The sequence below is a fragment of the Mobula hypostoma genome, chromosome 9, assembly GCF_963921235.1.
Source record: "Mobula hypostoma chromosome 9, sMobHyp1.1, whole genome shotgun sequence".
Classification (NCBI taxonomy): Eukaryota; Metazoa; Chordata; class Chondrichthyes; order Myliobatiformes; family Myliobatidae; genus Mobula; species Mobula hypostoma.
The window spans coordinates 38,669,243-38,693,477 of NC_086105.1; the positions used below are offsets into that span (position 1 = coordinate 38,669,243).

General features: G+C 37.5%; 2 protein-coding genes across 9 annotated transcripts in view; both read right to left on the reverse strand.

Moving 5' to 3' along the window:
- parvg (parvin, gamma) overlaps positions 1–14,434 on the reverse strand; it is a 38,205-nt gene extending 23,771 nt beyond the window's left edge. Inside the window, exons 1-6 of one of the 6 annotated variants that reach the window (XM_063059684.1) lie at positions 14,408–14,434; positions 9,297–9,385; positions 7,079–7,162; positions 6,587–6,671; positions 3,331–3,395; positions 2,453–2,555 (exon numbers count right to left, since the gene is read on the reverse strand). In XM_063059684.1, coding sequence (XP_062915754.1) covers positions 2,453–2,555; positions 3,331–3,395; positions 6,587–6,662 — 244 coding nt within the window. In that variant the 5' untranslated portion in view covers positions 6,663–6,671; positions 7,079–7,162; positions 9,297–9,385; positions 14,408–14,434. Of the gene's footprint in view, positions 1–2,452; positions 2,556–3,330; positions 3,396–6,586; positions 6,672–7,078; positions 7,163–9,296; positions 9,605–13,554; positions 13,869–13,897; positions 14,032–14,407 lie in introns of those variants that run through there. The other 5 variants (XM_063059682.1, XM_063059683.1, XM_063059681.1 and 2 more) reach the window with 5 other exon arrangements.
- A 2,844-nt stretch (positions 14,435–17,278) lies between these two features.
- Positions 17,279–24,235, reverse strand: part of parvb (parvin, beta) — a 68,726-nt gene continuing 61,769 nt past the window's right edge. For 2 of the 3 annotated variants that reach the window (XM_063058110.1, XM_063058111.1), the window contains exon 13: positions 17,279–23,797. In XM_063058110.1, the coding sequence (XP_062914180.1) occupies positions 23,721–23,797 (77 nt within the window). In that variant the 3' untranslated portion in view covers positions 17,279–23,720. The remainder of the gene's footprint in view (positions 23,798–24,235) is intronic. The other variant, XM_063058112.1, reaches the window with a different exon arrangement.

Below are 24,235 nucleotides of genomic sequence, written 5' to 3' on the forward strand. Positions count from 1 at the left end.
GAGTGATCCATTTCTGCTGGTTTGGCAACCCAGTTACAGGGTACGTAACAGTATCAAGTGAAAACAGATCTCTACAACATGATCTAAATTAATTACAAAACAAATATAAAACACAAAACAATTGATTGCATAAGAATTCACCCCTCCCCTTTAAAATAACACACCATCATCACTGGTGCAGCCAATTGGTTTTAGAAGTCACATAATTAGTCAAATAGAGATCACCATGTGCAGTCAAGGTATTTCAATTGATTGTAGTAAAAGTACACCTGTTTCTGGAAGGTCAAACTGCTGGTGAGTCAGTATCCTGGAAAAAACTACACCATGAAAAGAAAAGATCACTCCAAGCAACTCTGCAAAAAGGTTATTGAAAAGCACAAGCCAGGAGATGGATACAGGAAAATTTCCAAGTCACTGAATATCCCTTGGAGCACAGTTAAGTCAATCATCAATAAATGGAAAGAATATGGCACAGCTGTAAATCTGCCTAGAGCAGGCTGTCCTCAAAGATTGAGTGACCATGTAAGAAGACGAATGAGGGAGGCCACCAACAGACCTATGACAACTCTGGAGGAGTTTCAAGCTTCAGTAGCTGAGATGGGAGAGACTGCACAAACAACTGTTGCCCAGGTGCTTCACCAATCACAGCTTTATGGGAGAGTGGCAAAGAGAAAGCCACTGTTGAAAAAAATTCATGTGCAATCTCGGCTAGAGTTTGCCAGAAGGCATGTGTAAGACTCTGAAGTCAGCTGGAAAAGGTTCTGTGGTCTGACAAAACCAAAATCGAGCATTTTGGCCAGACTAAGTGCTATGTTTGGCACAAGCCAAACACCGTACATCATTAAAAACACACCATCTCTACCGTGGAGCATGGTGGTGACTGCATCATGCTGTGGGGATGCTTCACTGCTGCAGGCCCTGGAAGGCTTGTGAAGGTAGAAGGCAAGATGAATGCTGCAAAATACAGGGAAATCCAGGAGGAAAAGCTAATGCAATCTGCAAGAGAACTGTGACTTGGGAGAAGATTTGTTTTTCAACAAGACAATTGCCCCAACCATGAAACCAAAGCTACACAGGGATGGCTTAAAAACAACAAAGGTAATGTCCTGGAGTGGCGGAGTTAGAGTCCAGACCTCAATCCAACTGAGGATTTGTGGTTGCATTTACAAAAGGCTCTTCACTCACAATTCCCATGCACTCTAACAGAGCTCGAGCAGTTTTGTAAAGGAGAACGGGGAAATATTGCAGTGTCTGGATGTGCAAAGCTGATAGAGACCTATCCACACAGAGTCAAGGCTGTAATTACTGCTAAAGGTGCATCTAATAAATACAAACTTGGAGGGGGTGAATACTTAAGCAATCAATTATTTTCTGTTTTATACCTGTAATTAATTTAAATCACTTTGTAGAGATCTATTTTCACTTTGACATAGAAGAGTCTTTTTCTGTTGATCAATGTCAATAAAAGCCAAATAGTTCCATAGGTAAATGAGTGATTCACTTGAACTTCTTTAATTTTAGCAAAATGCATTCGGTACATTCTGCAGACAGCACCACTCATTCCACACTCACTCTGAGCTCTGTCTTTAACCTTCTATATTTCCACAACAATGCCAAACATAAGCTCATGGAACAGTATTGCTTCTGTCAAGCTCAATGCAGCCCTTGGGACTTAATACATAATTTACCAATTTCAGATATCCACCCTTTATTCCTTTCCTTCCCCATTGATGTGATTGTCCTTCTGTTTCTATTTATTCTTCTGCCCTAAATGCTGCTTTCTAAAGTAACTGTTACCTTGTCAACCTTGGTCTACAGTCGATCACAGACATTCCATCTATTCTATTCCCCTTCCCATATCCCCCTCCACAACTTAATATATCTGTGTTCTTAATTTTCCCATTCTGTAAACTGTCCTTGACCTTAATGATTGACCATTTCTCTCTCTTCACTAATGCCATTTGACCTACTAAGTACTTCCAGCATTTGTTTGCCTCAAATATAGAATTTGTTATTTGTATGAAAATACTAACATACTGATGACAAATCAGAAGATAATTTTCTGGAAGGACAGTAGGTTATATCTTGTAAAATACCATATATGATTCTGGTGCTTCACTAACAATATAAAAAATAATTGCTCTGCATTCTTGAAATTATTGTTTCTTTCCTGATCCTTACATCAAAACTATTTGTTTATTTGTTCCTAATTATTATACAGTATTAATTGTTCACTTCACCATTATCCAGCAAAATCAAGCACATTTATGTAAAAACATGATCCAGCACATCCCAAAACGTGTTCTCCAGTGTGCTTTTGTATTTCTTCTTCTCAAGCTGAACTTGAAACAGCAATCCACAATACATTTGACAAGGTGTACCGGGGGGAAAATGAACATAATGCATCAAATACACTACAATACCTTTACACTGTGGGTATCGATTTGTTTACCTAATAGATGGTGCAGCACTAATCCATCATACAGGTCTTCCTCCAGTGACTTAACAACAATGTGATCTTGCTTCAATGTGGCATTGATCCAATCAATGAGAAACTAAGAAAAGGAGACAGTATTGGTTCATAGTTAAATATTGTAAATCTATTATATTTATTAATTAAATGGCATGGCATCACCAAACTAATCTAGTACCCATAAAGGTATACCTTCTGCTTCCCTCCAACATTGGACCCTAAATAGCCGCACCTCATTTTAGTTCATCATTACTTCCCGAGCATGTGACACAAACACAGCTTTAAGTGAAGACAAAATCTCAGTTCAAGCTAAGAGGCATAGGCACTTTGGATTATGGGCAGATGACAAAGAAAAGAAGTGTAGCTGACCTTTTTTGGTGATGCAGAGTTATTTCGGAATCAGATTTTATTGTAACTGACTTAAATGACGTAAAATTTTGGGGGTCTTTTTAGCAGCATCAGTGGGGTGCAAAGCAAAAATACAAAAAATAGTGCAAAAACAGAAGAAAAAGAGAAATCGCAGGAATGGAAGGGCCAAGAACAACTGTCAACTAGCAGGGGCTCAGAAATTTAGGTGGCTAAGAACAGATGTGTAGTGGTAGAAAATTAAAATTCATTTCAATATACTAGTTTTGAAAACATTTTGTAGATTATCATAATGGGCTGACTTTTTACGCTGTCATCTAGATTTGTCGGATTGCTGAGGTTTCAGAAGAGCGGCAGCATTCCTTAATTAAATGTCAAATTATCTGGGACACAAGTAAGCAAATCAAAAGGCAAACTGAAAAATGTGATGTTCAGTGTCTACAACCAAAAGACAGAAAAGTAGGGACACAAGCAAAGGAATAAGTTTCCACCATCATTAATTCTTCCAGCTTAGGGTTCTTCAGTGATGCAGGCTGTATGAACTTCCTTTTTTCACCTGTAAAAGTCAGAGGAAATATTATTAAATAACCAGAAAATATGAACATTAAATGTTAGAAAACACTCAGTAGGGCAAAGACAGGGTTAGTGTGGGATAAGCTTAGAGGTTGTCCAGTTAGTGGGTAAATAGAGACATTGGAGAAAAAGAAATGAACAGCTATGAAACGAGGGCAGATAAAGCAAAAACACAAAGAAACTTAAAATTTGTGAAATACACAGCTGTAGAACATCACCAAAACAATCCTGGTCTTGCTCTTCCAAAAATATTTCCCAGTTTTTTAAATTTATCCTTCCCCTACTTTCCCTTTAACTCAAATCTGGTTTGTTTTCCCCCTTTACCAGTTCTGATCAAGATCTTCAACTAAGAAAATCAAACTGCATCTCTCCTCAACTCCATGGTACAAGAGGTTCAGGTACAATCTCCGGAAAGCCATCTCACAGGTGAAGTGACAATTCCAGACCAAAATTGAATTTCAGAAGGATGCTCAAAGCTGTGGCATGGTTTGAATGCTATCACCTCCTCCTACAAAGTAAAGCCAAGTGACTTAACTAACAAAGTTTCACTCCGATGAACTCAATGCATTTTATGCTCACTTTGATTGACAAAAGATGGAGGAAGCTTCACAAACTCTGACAGCCCCCAATGATCCTGTGATAAGGGTGAACACATGGAGATCATCTAACCAAGCTGGTGTACCTGGCCGAGCACTGAAGACCTGTGCTTATCAACTGGAGTATTTACTAGTATCTTTAATCTCTTGCTTCTGAGGTAGCCATCTGCTTCAAGCAGGCTTCAATTATATTGGTGCCCAAGAAGAATGTGGTGATATTGAACATCTGGCTGAATAGTGCCAGAATAACAACCTCTCACTGACTATCATCCATTAGCACTTACATCCACGATGAAGTGCTTTGAGAGGTTGTTGATAAAATATATCAACTCCTGCATGACTTGGATCTGCTCTGATTTTTGTCACAACAGGTTAATAGCAGATGCCTTTTCATTGGCTGTTCACTCAACCCTGGAACATCTGGACAATGAAGATGCATACATCAGGATGCTCTTTATTGACTACAGCTCTGCATTCAACACTATCAGCCCCTCAGAACTAATGAATAAGCTTCAAAACCTTGGCCTCAATGTCTCCTCGTTCAAATGGATCCTTGATTTCCTCACTTGCAGACATCAGTCAATTTGGTTTGACAACGACATCTCCTCCACAATCTTCCTCAACACAGATGCACCACAAGGCTGTGTGATTAGCCCCCTGCTCTACTCACTTTATACTTACGACTGTCAGGCTAACTACAGCTCTAATGTTGTCTTTAAGTTTGCTGATGGCACCACTGCTGTTGGCCGTATCAAAAGTGGTGATGAATCAGCATTTATGAGGGATATTGAAATTCTGGCAAAACGGTAAACAGCAACCTTTCACTCAATGTCAGCAAAACCAAAGAGCTGATTATTGACTACAGGAGGAGGAAACCAAGGACCTATGAGCCAGTACTCATTGGGTGATTAGAAACTTTAAAGAAGATCTGTCCTGGATCCAACACACAAGTACCATTGAAAAGAACATGTCAGTGCCTCTACTTTCTTATGAGATTGCCAAAATTTGACATGTCATCTAAAACTTTGACAAACTTCTATAAATGCATGGTGAGAGTATACAGATCGGTTGCATGACGGCCTGGTATGGAAACAGCAAATCTCTTGAACTCAAAAGACTACAAAAAGTAGTGGATACATCCCAGTGTATCCACAGGTAAAGCCCTCCCCACCACAGAGCACAGGGAGTGCAGTTGCAGGAAAGCAGTGTCCATAATCAAGGACCTCGACCATCCAGGCCATGTTCTCTTCCCACTGCTACCATCAGGAGGAAGGTACAAGAGCTCTAGGTCCAACACCACCAGGTTCAAGAACAGCTATTACCACTCAACCATCAGGCTTCTGAACCAGAGGGCTAACTTCACTCACCCCAACAATGAACTGCTTTCACAACCTCTGGACTCACTTTTAAGGACTCTACAACTCAGGTCTTAATATTTATTATTCATTTGTGATTTTTTTTTTCTTTTTGTATTTGCACAGCTTGTCATCTTTTGCACATTGCTTATTTGTCTATCTTAGTTTATGTGCAAGTATTTCACTGATTCTATTGTGTTTCTCTGCATTTACTGTGAATTCCCACAAGAAAATGAATCTCAAAATAGTATATGGAGACATACATGCACTTTGATAACAAATTTACCTTGATTTTGGTGATTAGAGCTCTGCGTAGAGCAGTAAATAATTATTGTGCTGTTGTATAACCTTCATGCACGCACTCAAGGTATTTGGTGAAATTTTGATTTCTGTCTAGTTCAAACCTGTAGTCAGAGATCTCTGGACTATATCACACATTTTAACTTTTGTTTTTTTTTGCTGTTATTTAGGGCTTTCTGTGACCATGTCTTCTCTACAAGACTACTTGATTCTTGGGATGGCTTCCAAATGTAGAAAGGTAGATGCTGTCTGATAGTCAAGCCCCTTTGTTGCTTCTGCCTTGTCTTTTCCTATCATGCTCAACTGATCTTATATTCTTCAACGTTTTCTTTGCTTTTGTTTACCTGCACCACAATAATCAGAGTTTCTCTTCATCTAATTACTCCATGTTACATGTGCAATTATGTATATTAGTCATCATAAAAACTTCAAAAGGAATTCTCTCTTCCTATTGTAATTTTTGGTGTTTTATTTTGCAAGCCAATCTAACATCTAAAAACTAATCGCTGAATTAATTTCCTTTCACCTTTTTTTTAAATTTTGGAAGGTAAACTCCACAAGGGTGCTGAAAACATCACTTAGGTTTTTCAAAGGAACAGAAATCACAGCAGCTTTTACATTTGTTACAACCAGCTACAACCTGGGGTAGTTCAAAGTTTTGGGAATGGTTGAATTCCAACCAAAATGTAAAATGTCCATTTCTGAATCCTGCCTATTCTTTGTTTTAACGTATTGTGTCAGTACTTGGAGATGAGGCATTCCATTTCATAAACTATTACTGACTGATACCTTCACTGTGGTTGTTTTACTTTTAGCAATTCATGACATGGAATTGAGAATTCAGTAACTGGACATATCTCATACTTCTAATATAAAGATTTTTTACTGTGCAGGAAAATCAATATTGCAACAGATGTACAAACCTAGAGGAATGTCAATTTTTGTAGATTCTTTAGATTCTTCAAAGGCAGCAAAAATATTAGCAAAAGAAGAATCCATTTCCTTCACCTGCAGATATAAATATATAAGATAAGCATGATACCTATGAAACAACCATCTATGGAAGATTTTGTACAAAATTGCAAGGGAGATGAGAGTTCTTCTGGCAGAGAGTCTCTGCAGTGTGGAATATTACAACATAAATACATATCTCAATTCCAGTGAAGGGTTATTGGTGTGAAATATTAACTCCCTCTCCACAGATGCTGTCTGACCTCCTGAAAACTTGTAGCATTTTGTTTCCATATATAAATAGACTAAGTTCAAAGTATAATATTGAATATCATAACATAAAATCTCCCTTTTGTAATAGGTTTACAATGTGGGATTTTCTTTATCAGTGCTTGCAAGATATGATAATTTATCTTTAAGGTTAAACATGAATATAGTCTTGCAAAGTTTCTTCGTTTACTTACATATGCTCTTTTTAGATGATGAAAGGATGGATGGAGGGATAACCTTTCCCTTGGCTAGGGTTATCTCAAACCAGGGAATCACAGCTGCAAAATAGAGCAATAGCTATTCAATACAAAGATGAGAAGAAATTCCTTCACCCAAGTGGTAGTGATTCTTTGGAATTCTCTTCCTAGGACCGCTTGGAGGTTGTTGACTATTCATTCTAGACTGAGATCAATAGACTACAGTATATTAAGCGGAATCAAAGGGTACGAGGAGGAGAATTACATTGAGGCAAAATGTCAACCATAATTTTATTGAATTAGGCCAAATATTCTGCTCCTACTTCTACTTATATTCCTTATGATTAGAATATAGGATGCAAAAGGGTAGAAGTGGTTAGCACAAAGCTTAACAGTACCAGCCACCCAGGTTCAATTCCCACCACTGCCTGTAAGGAGTATGTACGTTCTCCCCATGACCACGTGGGTTTCCTCAGGGTGCTTCAGTTTCCTCCCACAGTCCAAAGATGTGCCAGTTGATAGGTTAGTTGGTCATTGTAAATTGTCATATGATTAGGCTAGGGTGAAATAGGGGGATTGCTGGATGGAGCGGTTTGAAGGGCCTGAAGGACCTACTGCACGTTGTATCCAAATAAAATAAATACAAATCAAATTAGAGGTCAATTTTCATTTCAGAATTCCCAGCAATACTTTATGTTAGACAACTGTACAAGGTGAATTATGTTCATTAAAGCAAATATTATAGCAGACTAAGAGTACTGTACTCACTGTCGTGAAGGCTTAATGATATTTAATGTTCCATAGGTAATCCCTGCATCCTTAAACCATTTGCAAAAATAGTTAAATTACATCATAATGATAATTTTTAACTCCATAATACCTTCTATCACTTTAGTTCATCTGATGATGATATGCTCTTTTCCATCTTTGTAACTCCCAATGATAGCTTCGGTAAGATTCCCATTCACTATTCATTCAGCTAATTCAAAACTTTGCTCTGTGTCCTTTCCCACATTGGGCCCTAATCACAGATTAGCTGCAGGGATGATCTTTGCTATTTCACTCTCCCTAGTTTTCCACCTTCACCCTTCACTCTATCACTAGCCATTCCACATTTAGCAATCTCAACCCAGTCTTCGGGAATGTCCTTACCAAGTTTCACTACTTCAGTGCCACAACCTCCTCCTTTAAGACTTTCTTTATTTAAAACCAACTCCTTAACCAAGCACTTGATCACTTCTATTAGCTTACTTAGGTTTAATGTTGAGTATGACTGAAACATCCTTCTATGAAGTGCTTTGAGGCATTTTTCCAAAATAAAGGCATCATGTAAATTCTTTATTATGAGCATAATATTTCAAAAAGTCAATGATCTGCAAGAGAAAGTGGTTGACGCTAAATATGCCAACCACCGTACTATATGTTACAATTCACAATCAAGCAATCATTAAACAAATTTGAGTTCTTAAAAGAGTTATTATTGGAAGTTTCTTTAATGTAGCCTACAGTGGTTAATGTTGCCATATTATCGGTGAATATTAAGGACGCAGAGAGAACTCAGTGTTTGAAAAGAGCAAAATTTTCACCATTGAAGAGGACATGGAGAAAGTTGCTAATGTGTAAGCAGTAATACCACAAGGTATCTTTACAAAGAGGAAGGTTCATCAAACGGCTGCAAAGATCTCAAACAAAAGTGCATTTCCTCTTTTGTGTCCTTAGGAACTTAACAGACCAGGCAATTTCTTAAAAATCCCATTCAGTCTTTTTCCATTTTTCTGCCCTCTCCTACCATTCTCCTTTTCATTACAAGAAAATCTAAAACTAAACTTGGAGAGATGTGGAAGTGATGTTATCTAGTCATGCAGTATATATTCATATCTGTATTTCAAATACTTTTTTAAAAATCTCACCACCCTCAACTTTATTCAGAAAAGACAATACTCATTGGTTATGTGCTTATGTTGAAACAATCTTAAGTGTCCTGCTGAAGGGACAAATTCATTTTAGCATGAAACATTCCAAGATTCAGCTTTACTGAGTAAATAGCACTTGAAAATTATGTTTACCAAAGCCATTGAAAAGCAAAGGAAAGGTGATGCAAATTTGCAAGTTTGATCACAAACTTAAAAGCAATCTTAAAAACTGTTTTTAAAAGGATATAGTGTGCTTCATTAAGTACATACAGTATATACACCACAGTATTACTATAACTTACCTTTGATGGTCTAACACTGGAAATACAGTTTTCAGAGAAGCCCCTTCGTGAAATTTTACACCATCAAAAAAAATTGGTCATCATTCTTGCTGATCATTAGTGCAACAGCATGGAAAAGAAAAAAAAAATGTGGCACGTTTGTACGTATAGGAAATTCTGATTTTGTGGTAAGGACATATTTAGCATTTTACTTTTAATTCTTGCAACAAATGTTGAGAATATAACAGTCATAATTATGGATTCAAAACTGTATTAAAAAGATCAGCAAAAGCTATTTTTTTCTGACATCATTGTAGCTTCCTCTTTTACTCTCTGTGGTTTTAACTGGAAATCATGCAGACATGTGTATAACGGAAATGATATCATAGATTTTAATAGTACACTACCATTGTAACGGAACTGCTACGAAAAAGAAAGTCGCAGTAGCTCAACAGCTATATACCACTAACCCAATGCTTTATTTGTTTTTAACTGAACTCCACCCTTCGGGAGAGGAAAACTTATAACTGATGTGCATTCAAATGTGCACGTATATCAGCATTACAGATATGAATCTAGTCACGCTGGGTCTACCTATGAATCTGTAAGAGTTTTGCTATCAAAATTGGATGCATTGACTCCTTTCCAATCTGACTACATCATCTCAGGGGAGTTGGTTTCAACGTACAGTATATAGTGACATCTACAGTTAAGTAGATTGCCAACATAGTTCTAATTAGTTTGTTGTGAGAAACTAACTAATTTACATTTGGCTCTTTTTGGAATCATGGAGAAAACAATTATGATATTCATTCCAATGTTGTTACAGTAGCCAGGAACAGATACATCTTTATAGTTAGTAGTCAATAGCAAAATCAAACATTCAATGTCATAAGAAAACAGGACTGTGCTCTTTCCTTTTTACTTATCTTCATACTTATGATTATTGTAGCTGGTCATTAGAAAACAGTTGCATTCATTCCACTATCTTGAATCAAACCGATATTCACTGGCTCAATATGATTTCCGTTCATTCTAGTATTCTTTATTTGCTTTATAAAAACAGTCATAGACGAGTGTGTCCACACAAAATCATTCAAGTCTTCCCTAACCAGAAGCCCTGGATGAACCGTAAGATTTGTAATTTGCCAAGGGCCAGATCAGTGGACTTAACTCTGATGACCAAGTGATATACAAGGGGTACAGGTGCATTCTCCAGAAAGCCATCTCATGTGTGAATTGGCAATTCCAGACCAAACTTGAATCACTGATGGATGCTCGACAGCTATGGCAGGGCTTGAACACTGTCAACTCCTACAAAGTGAAATCAAGTGACATGGGTGACAACAAGGCTTTGCTCTCAAATGAGCCCAATGTCCTTAATGCTCACTTTGACCATCGGTATGATGAACCCACAGAAAACATCCAGCCCAGCAGGGTACCTGGCTAAGTATAATTCAACTAGCTGGTGTATTAACTAATACTTTTATCCCCTCGCTTCAGCAGTCTGAGGTACCCACCCGCTTCAGCCAGGCTTCAATTATAACAATGCCAAAGAATTATAGCTGCCTCGATGATTATTGTCCAGTAGCAGTTACATCCACTGTGATGAACTGCTTTGAGAGACTGGTGATGAAACGTATCAACACCCTCCTGAGAAATACCTTGGATCTACTCCAGTTTATCTACCATCACAACAGCTCTGCAGCAGATGCCATTTCATTGGCTCTTCATACAATGCTGGAACAGATGGACAACAAAGATGCATACATCATGATGTTCGTCATTGACTATAGCTTGGCATTCAATGCTATCATCCCCTCAAAACTAATCAACAAACTACAAGACCTTGGCCTCACTACCTCCTTGTGCAAATGGATCATCAATTTCCTCACTTGCAGTCCCCAGTCAGTTCAGATTGGCAACATCTCCTCCACAATCTCCCTCCGCAGAGGTATACCACAAGGCTATTTGCTGAGGTCCCTGCTCTACTTGCCATACACTGATGATTGTGAGGCTTAGCACAGCTTCAATGCCATATTTAAGTTTGCTGATGATTGGCATAATCAGAGGAGGAAATGAAACAGCATACAGGAGGAAAATCGGGCAGAGCAACAACCTCCCAAATGTCAGCAAACCCAAGGAGATGATTATTGACTTCAGGAGGAGAAAACTAGAGTTCCATGACCCAGCTCTCATTGGCGGATCAGAGGTGGAGAGGGTCAGCAACTCTAAATTCCTCAGTGTTATCATTTGAGAGGACCTGTCCTGGATCCAGCACATAAGTACCATTATGAAGAAAGCACGGCAGTACCTCTACGTTCTTAGAAATTTGCAGAGATTCAACATGACATCTAAGACGTTGACAAACTTCTATAGATGTGTGGCTGAAAGTATATTGACTGGTTGCATCACGGCCTGGTATGGAAACACCAATGCCCTTGTATGGAAAAGCCTTCAAAAAGTGGTAGATACGACCAGTCCATCACGAGCAAAGCCCTTCCCACCATTGAGCACATCTATACACAGCGCTGTCGCAGGAAAACAGCATCCATATCAATGGCCCCACATCAAGGCCATGCTCGCTTCTTCCTGTTGCCATCAGGAAGGTAGTACAAGGGCCTCAAGACCAAGAACACCAGGTTTAGCAAGTTATTACCCCTCAACCATTAGACTCTTGAACCAGAGGGGATAATTTCACTCGCCCTATCACTGAACCAGAGGGGATAACTTCACTTGCACTATCACTGAACCAAAGGGGATAACTTCACTCGTCCTATCACTGAACTGTTCCCACAACCTATGGTCGCACCTTCAAAGACTCTTCCTCTTCTGTTCACTATTTATTGCTTACTTATTTATTATTATTAATAATATTATTCTTTTATTTTTCTATTTCTTTATTTTGTATTTGCAGTTTTTTTGCCTGTTGGTTTATGTCTGTCTCATTGGGCATGGTCTTTCATTGATTCCCTACACAACTCTCTTGTCTATTCATCCCTTCCCACTGATCTCCATCCCGGCACTTATCTTTGCAAGTGGAACAAGTGCCACATCTGCCCCTACACCTCCTCCCTCACTACCATTCAGGCCCCAAGCAGTCCTTCCAGGTGAGGCAATACTTCACCTGTGAGTCTGTTGGGGTCATATACTGTGTCCAGTGCTCCCGGTGTGACCTCCTGTATATCAGTGAGACCTGGTGTAGATTGGGAGACCAGTTCACCAAGCACCTACGCTCCATCTGCCAGAAAAAGCAGGATCTCCCAGTAGCCACCCATTTTAATTCCACTTCCCACTCCTATTTTGATATGCCTTTCCACTGACAGATGAGGCCACACTCAGGATGGAGGAACAACACTTAATATTCCATCTGGGTAGCCTCCAACCTGATGGCATGAATGTCAATTTCTCAAACATCCAGTAATGCACCCCCCCCCCAACTTCACCATTCCCCATCCACTTTTCCATCTCTCACCTTATCTCCTTGCCCACCCATTGGCTCGCTCTGGTGCTCCTCCCCCTTTCTTTCTTCCATGGTCTTCTTTCCTCTTCTATCAGAGTCCCTCTTCTCTAGTCCCGTATCTTCTTCACCAATCAACTTCCCAGCTCTTTACCGCATCCCTCCCCTTTCAGGTTTCACCTATCACCTTGTGGTTCTCTCTCCCCGCCCCTTACCTTTTAAATCTACTCCTCTGCTTTTTTTCTCCCATCTCGGCCCGAAACGGCAAATGTACTCTTTTCCATAGGTGCTGTCTGGCCTGCTGAGTTCCCCAGCATTTTGTGTGTGTTGCTTGGATTTGCAACATCTGCAGATTTTCTCTTGTTTTTTTCATTGTTTCTTTTATGTTCCTTGTATTTACTGAGTGTTCACAAAAAATTGAATCTCAAGGCTGTATATAGTGATGTACTGTATATGTAGTTTGATAATAAATTTACTTTGAACTCATAGATACTTTTTTGCAGTCTGAAACTAATGGCAAAAACATGATTTTGACGGGAATGTATAACAGAATCCAAACAACTGTGTCCTGGAAAACAATGACTGAAAATATTCCCTAAATCTAATATTGAATATTTTAACCAGTCATGTTGGAGACAATTCTTTAAACCTGCTGCAGACGAAACCCAAACTGGCCATATTAACAGGGTGCAGAAACAGAAAGACAGAAGTATATGAAATTGCTATATTAAAGAAGGGAGATTTTAAAGTGAGCTTTTCTTCATTTAACATTCTGCAGCTTCTCATTTATACTGATATAAAAACATTGAAAATACTTACCATTCTCTTGTTTTTAGCTCCTTATTTTGCAAAAATTGGAACCAAAATGAAAGTATCGCCGTTGAGCTGGTCTGCACTGACGTTTCTAATTTATGTTCTTCCTCTTTTCACATACGCAAGCCTTGCTATGGCCATTTCCACAAATAGATTGCAATAGTTCCACCAAACTTCCTCTAAACCTACTAAACCATCTAACAGGACAATTCTGTTTTCTATTAAGGCTTCTAATGTAGGTATTCCCCTCAATTATGATTTTCCTACAAGCAGAGCAGATCCTACGATCACCTGACTTCAAGTGGCTTTTCCAATATTTTATTGCAAAAATAATGAAACCAAGCCTTACCAGTTATCAGTAGTCGTAGTGCCCAATTCCCACAAATGGTGCTTTCTTAATCATTGGATAACAACATTCTAAAACAAATATCTAGGGTACAAAAGCATTTAAACCTCATTATTTCTACTTACAGCAAGCTCTTTTAAGGATACAACCCAATTAACCTTGTTGACAACAACTCTTATAGATAAAAAGCTTCAATACTGCTTTTTAAGCTGTTCTAATTTCACGCAATGTACAACACAAGATGTAATTAGCATGCACGGTCCAGGAGAAAAGGATACAAAGATAGCGAGATGGTAATACATGGTCTTATTGAACTAAGTTTCAGCATCATAATGAACTCAAGGGGATTGAAACTTCCCATGCATTCTAATGGAATATTGTGCCTTTAAGCATTAAAGACAGCCCGAGTACACGTCAACAATTCTTAACTTTAAATCGTCAAAGTAAAATGTATTATCAAAGTACATAATGTATACAGTTGCATGAAAAAGTTTGAGAAGTCTTTGCAGTTACCTAGTTTTCTGCATTAATTACTCAAAAATTGTGGTCTGATCTTCATCCAAGTCAGAATAATAGACAAACACAATCTGCCAAAACTAATAACAAAACAATTGTATCTTTCATGTCTCATTCATAGTTAAGACCGGAAGAACCCTTGAATGTGAACCCTTGTTCTTGAAAACTGGTAGAACTTCCTTTAGCAGCAATAACTTCCACCAAACATTTCCTGTAGCTGCTGATCAGACACGCACAAAAGCAAGGAGGAATTTTAGTCCATTCCTCCATGCAAAACTGTTTCAGTTCATCAATAATTCTGGGATACATCTTCAGGTCATTCCACGGCATCCCAATTGGGTTAAGGCCTGGACTCTGACTTGGCCATTCTGTTGTTGATTTGCTTTTGTGTTTTGGATCATTGTCTTATTGCATCATCCAGCTTATATTAAGCTTCAGGAGATGGACCTCTACCCTGACATTCTCCTATAAAATGTCTCGATACAATTTTGAATTCATTGTTCCCTCAACTATTGCAAGCTGTCCAGGCCCTGAGGCAACAAAGCAGCCCCAAACCATGATGCTCCTTCTACCATGCTTCACAGTTGGGATAAGGTTTTTGTGTTAGTGTTCAGTGCCCCTTTCCTCCAAACATAGCAGTGTGCATTTCTGTCACAAAGTTCAACTTTTGTCTCATCTGTCCACAGAACATTGCCCAGGAAGCATTGTGATGGTCTTTTGCAAAACTTGAAACTTGCAGCATTTTTTTTTTGGAGAGTAGTGGTTTCCTCCATGGTGCCCTTCATGAACACTATTCTTGTTCAGTGGAGCCAAGAGCTGGACAGGTGATTGGCAAAGGGGATACGTCCAGCTCTTGGCTCTATCCCTCCCCCTCCTGTCTTCTCCTATCATTTTGGATCTCCCCCTCCCCCTCCCACTTTCAAATCTCTTACTAACCTTACCTTCAGTTAGTCCTGACAAAGGGTCTCGGCCTGAAACGCCGACTGTACCTCTACCTAGAGATGCTGCCTGGCCTGCTGCGTTCACCAGCAACTTTGATGTGTGTTACTTTTTGATAAGAGCAGGTCTGTCAGTAACCTGACTTTGTGTGTATTTGATATATATACAGGGCAGGGCAACTCTGCAACCCACACCTCCAATCTCATCTCATTGATTGGAACACCTGACTGCAAATAGCTTTTGTAAAAGGCATACCCCCAGAGGTTCATGTGCTTTTTTTGAACCTAGACTGTGAAATTGTGTACTCAGTATTGATGAGAAGTAGTACAATTGTTTGCGCGTTATCAGTTTAGGCAGATTGTGTTTATCTATTATTGTGACTTAGACAAAGATCAGACCACATTTTATGATTAATTAATGCAGAAAACCAGGTAATTGCAAAGCGTTCACAAACTTTTCCTTGCAACTGTATGTCACCGCATACAACCCTGAGATTCTTCTTCCTGCAGGCATACTCAGCAAATCTATAGAGTAACAACTATAACACGATCTATAAAAGATCAAGTCTAGCATAGAAGGCAACAAACTGTGCAAATTCAAATATAAATAAATAGCAATATATAATAAGAGCACGAAAAAACAAGATAAGACTCCTTAAAGTAGGAACATCTCAATAGATGAGTACAGTTATCCCTTTTGTTCAAGAACCTGATGGTTGAGGAGTAGTAACTGTTCTTGAAGCTGGTAGTGTGGGTCCTGAGGCACTTGTACCCTCTACCTGATGAGCAGTGAGAAAAGAGCATGGCCTGGATGGTGACGATCACTGATGATGGATACTACTTTCCTATGACAGTGATTCACGTAAATAGAGCGTTCTCCCATTTTATTTACCAACAATCTTATAAAACTGATGGCAGAAGAAATAATGTGAAGTTAATGCTCACAAATGGCTGAACTCAATCCACTTTAATTGTTTGTCTATCTGAAGCATTCGGGAATTTGCTGCACAAAGTCATGATATCCTTTGTTGCTTCCATAACAAATGGACCCTCATTAGCACTGGCACTGCTTTTCGTCATAAGCTTTTAAATAAATCAGCCCATTTCTACCACAGATGAACTGGATGACATACAAACCTAGAATAATTAGTGATAAGAAAGTATTCATCATGAAAGAGAAAGCTCTAACCTTCAATGTCACCACTAACAATGTGTCACATCAATACCTTAGAAGCCACACTGATCAGGAACCTTAGTGGACTCTCCACACTATCAATGGTAATACTCAGGTATTCCGCCACAAGTAATTCCTAGGAGCCTCTATATTATGAAAGCAGGTCAGCACCAGCAACCCGGGTTCAATTCCACCTCATCTTTAAGGAGTTTGTACCATCTCCCCATGACTGGGTTTTATCCAGGCGCTCCAGATTCCTACTACATTCTAAAGATGCACAAGCTGGGCTCAGTAAGCTATGGGCATACAATGTTAGTTCAATCCCTTAATCCACCCTGTCTCAAACTTGTTCTGTAAAATTCTCACGGCAGATGCACATAGTTCTCCATCATTTGTTCAACGTGTCCCAACATAAGCTTTGAGGTAAACATTATCTGTCTTTAAAGTTTTCCTCACATTCTTTGTACTCTTAAAGCAGCTATGTTAATAAAATGAGCAAGTGTATTTGGTTTGATTAAGTAAACACTGTCATCTCCTCTTTTAATATTTTCTTTTAAATTCATACAAGCTTGTTCCAAAATCTAAGCACATGCCCACAAAAGCTCATCACTATTTCCGTATCTGGAACAGAATAAAGAAGCATATTCAGAGCATCCAGTACACTACATAAAAATGTATCTGCCTGTCTTAAACAAAGAGATTGCATTTTTTAAAAACTTTAGCAATTAGAAAGTATAATTTGGCAGAAACTATGAAACTGGGTGAAATCATTTGCAAGTTCAGCAGAGGCACAAATTGGAAGTGTTGAGGGGAAAATCATTTGTATCTCAAAATCAAATAAATGCAAACCCTTACAGTTAAAATAATTAGCAACAGCAAAAGAACTCTGATGCATATCAATGTTCTGTTTATTCATTTCCTTCACTTTTGATTACATTGATAAGGAAAGCACACATCTTAACTGGCAAAGGGTAAGGCCAGTGGGATTTTAATAAGCAAACGGTAACATATGGCTGCTAGTAAACATTTATTAGAATAAATAACTGTTAGTCTTTGACAACCATGCTTACATCAATTTTCTATCACATGACCACAGTTTTGTTTGCTCCCAGTATTTCTTCTGTAATCATGCAAACATTTACTGACTTGATATATATGATTGCATCACCTTGGAGAGAGAAAAAAAATTTCAACAACATGACAATCATTGTCATTGAAAGGTGCATGAGATTAAATAAATTATCAGCTGTTAAAATGAAGGCACAACTCTGCAACCACATCCTTATTTTTCTAGTAATTGGCAAACACTTCTCTAGGATGGTTCAATATAAAATGGAATTCTTCCCAAAAAGGGGGGAAAAATGATAATTTTCCAGCAACACGAGGCATTTTCTTTCAACTGCTCAATTATGTAGTTTCCTCAGGACCAGGAGAAGAAACATACTTCTTTTTTGGTTCCAATATCATCAAGAAATGCAAGTTAAAGCATTGGTTCAGTGTAGAATAAAGTTAAGAGTGCACTATTGCAGAGGCCTGTATTTAATCCAAAACAGAGCAACAAGATTGCCGCTACCAATGTCTTTAATCTCCAATTAAAATTCACCACATAATGCAAGGTACATTCAGTGGTTTTTACATTAGATAGATTTATCGTTAATTAGAACTGTTTTCCACTGAATATGTGCAAACCCAGTTGGACCAAATTTCAACTCAGCAGGATACAGAAAGGCAGTTTTTTAACCTAACATGATGTATTTCAGCACTGTAATGCACAGATCTAAGAATACATCAGTATTTAAATCTATGATGGAATTTACAATCTCAGATTACATCCAAAGATTTGAATTTAATTGATTAAAGCATCTTAATATGCACTGACTAGAAGTAATGTGAGGCATGAAATCATCTAAGTTAAAATGCTACAGATGCTGGCAGATTCAAGATTATTGCTTCTTTAGGTCTCCACTCAATCATGATAACCTGGGGAAATTTGTCCTTGGCAATCCCATTCCTATGCCAAACACGCTGAAAAACATCTCTAAGAACTACATTTCTCTTTGCTAATTGCCAACTACAGACCACCAAATTAATATGGAAATAATAACAATGGAAAATTTAGATGAATACATTGAGGACATTACAAATGCAAATATTCCATGGACAGTACTGTAATTGGGATGACAAAGGTAGCGATCAAATACTAATTCCATGAAGACCTCCAAATTTTGAACAAACTCAAAACACATCTGCAGTTAGTGACACAGATGCTTACTCTTAGGATTATTTGATATTTGGACCAGGAACTTCACCTGTGCCATATTAATGTAATTTTGAAAAATGTATTGAAATATATAATCTTCCATTCAAACATTAAAACACTCCAGTTAGGTTGTTATTGATAGTGGTTATTGCACTGAAGTTCACCTCGCAAAGACAATTTGAATAAATTATAATACTGAACTATAACTATTAATTGAATTTCCCAGTTCATCAACTTTTCACACCTCATGCCTTAGTGAAGTGACATTAGCAAACCACATATTTCTCTATAAGATGTAGCTGCTCAGTTAAAAATGAGTCTATTTTTACACAGTTCAGTTGAAAGTCATTGCATCGCAGTTGAGTGCACAGTAGCCCAGCTATCTGCACACTGTTGACACTTGGTAGTGATTAAAATATCTCTCACAGCTATAAAAAATGTACTATTAGTATCAAAGTGAGGTCTCAGAAAATTTATCTGTAAATGGATTCTATATAATTTTACAAAATAAAGTTGCAAACATGCTGTTACAGATACAAGTTAGCAAGCAATGTCAAGTCAAGATTCTTACTCCAGTTCTGTAGTTAGGAAGATTAATTCAGCTTGAGTTCAAACAAAACTTAAATTCAATTAACCATAAATACAATACACTTAATATTTAACATGGAAATAAAATTATCTAACTTAATACTAACTGAATTCATATCAGCTACACACTAGGATAAAGAAAATACAAACAATTAAAATTCTCCAACTTCTAACAAAGGTATTCCCTCCCCCAACTTAATTAAAAATTCTAACCAGATTCCTAGACATCATTTTGTTGATATTTTTAATTACAGCTGTTTCAGGCACCTAAAAATATTCCTGATGCTTAAACCTTTTAAACATTGCGTCAAAGTGATTCAAGAGAGTGTTTTAAGAAATCAGACACTATTGATAAACACAGCTGCAAAGATCAGGTGCTTTAAGCCTTCAGCAAAACTGAATCATCAGTAATTTGCTCCATGATTCTGAAACCTTTCTTTATATTCCTGAAAAACATATTGAGTTATCTAGATAAAGTTGAGGGTTCCTTAAAAGATTTAGTATCATCACAAACACATTAAAGTGACTCATGGATTAATTCTGGCAAGAGTGACTAAGTGAACAAGAATAGGTGAAGACCACATATAATTTGGTTTAGTCTCATGTCTGCTTATCAGACTAAAACCACAAATTGCATTGGTCTTAAGTTTACCAAATCTTACCCAAAAGGGGAAAACTGAGAACAACTTCCCTTGACATCAATGAAACATGGTACAAGAAAGGCCTACTGTCATTCTCAATGGCTCAAATGAAAAAAACTTTGAGCAACTGAAGCCAGATTAGAGAGGAAAGGTTTTTCAGTAAGAAGAGAGGAAAACAACTAAACGAGTTCAGCGAAGCATAATGGGAAGCAAATAACACTGCTTTTTGAATTATCTTCCCTTCTAAAGCTAATATGTTGCTTTCCTTTTTAAATAGGTGCACATTGGCCCAATGAGTCCATTTTGAGTCTTAGAGCAAACCTTTGGCCCACTTGTTCTATAGTAATTTATTCCTTTTCACATATCCATATGCTTCCCGCAGTTCTCTTGCCACAACTCTCCTCCCAATAGGAGTAACTTACAGCAGCTTACCAATGCACATCTTCGGGAAACAAATGGAGTATTTGGCAGAAGCCTATGCTATAATAGGGTGAACGTACAAATTCTGCCCATGCAGCACTTTAAATCAGAATTTATTTGTATTGTAAGGCAGTATTTCTACCTGCTCTGCCAATTACAGTGCAACTCTCTGTTGGTTACTTCAGTTATTTTTCAGCTACATTTATAATTCCCATAATAATCAAGCAGTCTACCTCCAGGCTAAGACAGGTGAATGAACAAAAGATTAGTCAGATGACTTTAAAGTGCTTGGGGGGGGGGGTACAATACAGCATCTACGAGCTTACAAAGATGTGGAAGGGTGAAGGTTTGGAGCAATTTAAAGGCATTACAAAAATTGTCGAATTTAGACATCAGGAGCTAATGCAGATAAGTGAGCATAGGGATGATGTGTGAATGGGATCTGATGTAGAGCAAGATACAAAGTTACATTAGTGACATTTAAGAAGAAGAGATAACAGCTCAACCATGATGCTTGAAATAAAAACTGAAAAAGCTGGAACCACAGCAGATCATTCAGCATCAACAGAAAGAGAAATAGAGTTAATCCATAGGTATTGGAGACATCTTGCTAGAATTCATGATTATGCTTAGTATACAAATAGCATGATTTGGAAATAACATTGCAAAGAAATTAATCTCTCACATTGAAATCACTTACAATTTAGAGGTTTGGAGAAAGAAAATCCATTACTGATCTTTCTAGTGAATCAATACAGTGCAGTAGCTGAAGGGGATCGGAACAGCCCCAATGTACAAATTTCAAGTAATATGCAAGGGTCCAGTGACTATACCGTGTAAAATTAGCTAAATCTTACCAACAATATTTAAAATTCTTTTATGAAAATGTACTTCAATTAAGTTACTGCTAATCACTGCAAGTATACGGTTGATTAGTAATTTCCAACTGGCACCTCAGCTGGCAATATTATGCTATTGCAACATTTTATTACAATTGAGAAAGCGTTATTTTTTAATTGTCAAGGCTGCAAAATGATTACTGCTGGTACTTGTTTTGCACACTATTAATTTTAGCTGTAATTGTAAGCAATATATTTTTCTCCAATGCATTTGAGATTATTTTCATGTCAGCCTTTCTGTATCGATTTTTTAAACTTGTCTCTCAATTATAAATATATAAAACTTGCCAAACAGGAGCTTACAATGTAACCATAAACAGATATTTGCAGAAAAATATAACTGTTAACATGTATAATTTCATAATTTCCATCAATGACATCAAAAGAAATATTTTGACTCTAGAGCACATTTCATTCAGTTCATAATTTCTGAAAGTATTCCCTGCAACTGAAGTTTTTCCTTGCTTAGGTCCTATGATCACACAAAGCCTTCTACATTTCAATTGTGGTTTATGAGAAATCAATTATATCACTTCCCTCAATTTTAGTCCTGACTGTGGAAGGACCAATCATCCAGCAAGAGGAAAGCACTAAAATCAGTCACACTCTAGCTTGGAGCAGTTCAGAGCCTTATACAAGTGTGCATTTTGAAAATCCTTAACAGCCCTCAGCCAGTGGGTAACATGTTTATGACTTCATCTACATGAGAAAAGGCAATTGATTATAAGTAGGAAGATTTCTCTTATCTACAACTTTAGCAATGTATTTTTGCTTTCCATCAATGACATCAAAATAAGTATTTTGACTCCAGAGCATATTTCATCAATGTACTTCTAAGTGTTAGAGCTTTGACACCAGATATATTGATAACCCTGAAAATAGGTGGTTTTCTGTAATATCAAGATTTTTTGAAACAAAATTTCATGGTGAAGTCTGCTTGTGCTATAGCACCACTATCTGGTTGAAGAACACATTAATTCTTCAGTTTCCTCTGCAGTATTCATTTTCATTTTCTTCTTCTATATTCAAATTAAAATAGTTAACAAAATTTTGTAACGGAATACATTGATACAATGAAATGACTAAGTTCTTTTTACATTTAGTTTTGAGTACATATTTAATCACTACTCTCAAATCACATCTTGTGATCACGATTTGCGAAATTTGGAAACTGCAGCAGCAACATGAGGAATTCTTAGGCTCAAGAGATAGCATGAAGGCCAAATATTTGAAGAGAAAGTAAATGTATTTGGGTTAAAATTTTAACATAATTGCAATAATTGTTTGTCCTTTTGTTGAATTGTGACAATTACTTTTTGGATCCGCGATCAGCTATTCTTCAATGATATTTGTTTACTTATCTCAACCTTAAGGACTGTGTACATATTCCTAAAATTAATGGGTAGGTTGTACAACTGTAAATTATGATCTATCACTGCAAACAATCATATTATTCACTGATTACATTAATAATGAATTAACTATATGGTGCTGTGACAAGGTACCCCTGCTTACAGTAATGCTGTGGCATGTACAAGAAGTCCCAATGGCTGCTTCTTCAAGTTCTAAGTCTCATCTGCAGTGCTGTAAAGAGATATTTGACTCTGGGGTGGAGCCTTTTATCACAATGTCAAGACTTGATCGGATGTCTGCTCATTCTTTCATCTGAAAAGCCTCATTAAGAGAACTAAGCAAAATGCCACAGTACCAGAACAATGCTCATTACCCCCCTGTTCACTCTTATCTCCAATTGACCAAGGGTGGATGATAGGCAAGCTGAATAAAGGGAAAAAAATTTTAGAACATTTTCATGAAAGTAATAGCATTGTAGTAAAAGTGGTAACTTCATTCACAGTTTACTTTGACTTTGGCCCACTGCACTACTCTTACATTAAATATTTAGTGTACCCATCCCTTGTCAATCATTGCTTATACAATTCTCCTTACAATCAGAATCAATAGCTGAAGAAATGTCTGTGTTCAGAAAGGCTGCTAAAACCTCAGAAGGTCACAAAGAAAGATTATACATTTTAATCTCAATTATATCAGGCCATTTAAGGACCACATAAAGAAGCATGTATGACAGTAGAGCCCTACCATATACACACAATGAAAAGGGGGAAAAAGTCAATAGCATTATGCCTGAAACTCCTCTAAGAAAACCAGAATAACATCTAATTAAATAAAGAAACTGTTTGAGAGGAGGAAATGGACCCAGAGAGACAGAAAACACTGCTCATTGAAGAAATCATAAATTGTTATCATAGATTTTAAAACTAAACAAGAAACCTTTACTAATATAAGCTTGGTAAGGCACAGATACATTGGAGTCAGTCCTGACAATTGATTGATGATATTTCCAGTTGAACACATCTTGGATATTCAGGCAATCACTCCACGTTTTTGTATCTTGTGAACAGATTGTAAAGCACTCTCAACGTTGACTTCAGATCCAAATTTACAACATCTGATGAAAGAAAATGCAATTTAGTTATGTTGAAACATAGCAAAATGTAACAATATTTAAATTGCAAAGAAGGAACTCAAGCTAAATTAGTGGAGAAAGAACAGAAAAGGGAAAATTAATATTACAGTATTTAGCAATAGGCATTTATTACAATTATGTGCAAGAATTTACAACATAGAACATAGGTAGAATAGTACAGGCCCTTCAGTTCTTGATGCCTGTCCCAAACACTACAAATTAAACTACATATTTTCTGCCTTTACAGGATCCAAATCCCTCCATTCACTGCAAATTCATATGTCTATCCAAAATTTTCTATAACACCAGAATTATATCTGCTCCACCACTAACCCAGCAGGCTGTTTCAAGCACCTACCACTCTGTAAACTCCCCAGCACATCTTGTTTACAATTTCCTAATTAAATGCATGCCCTTCAG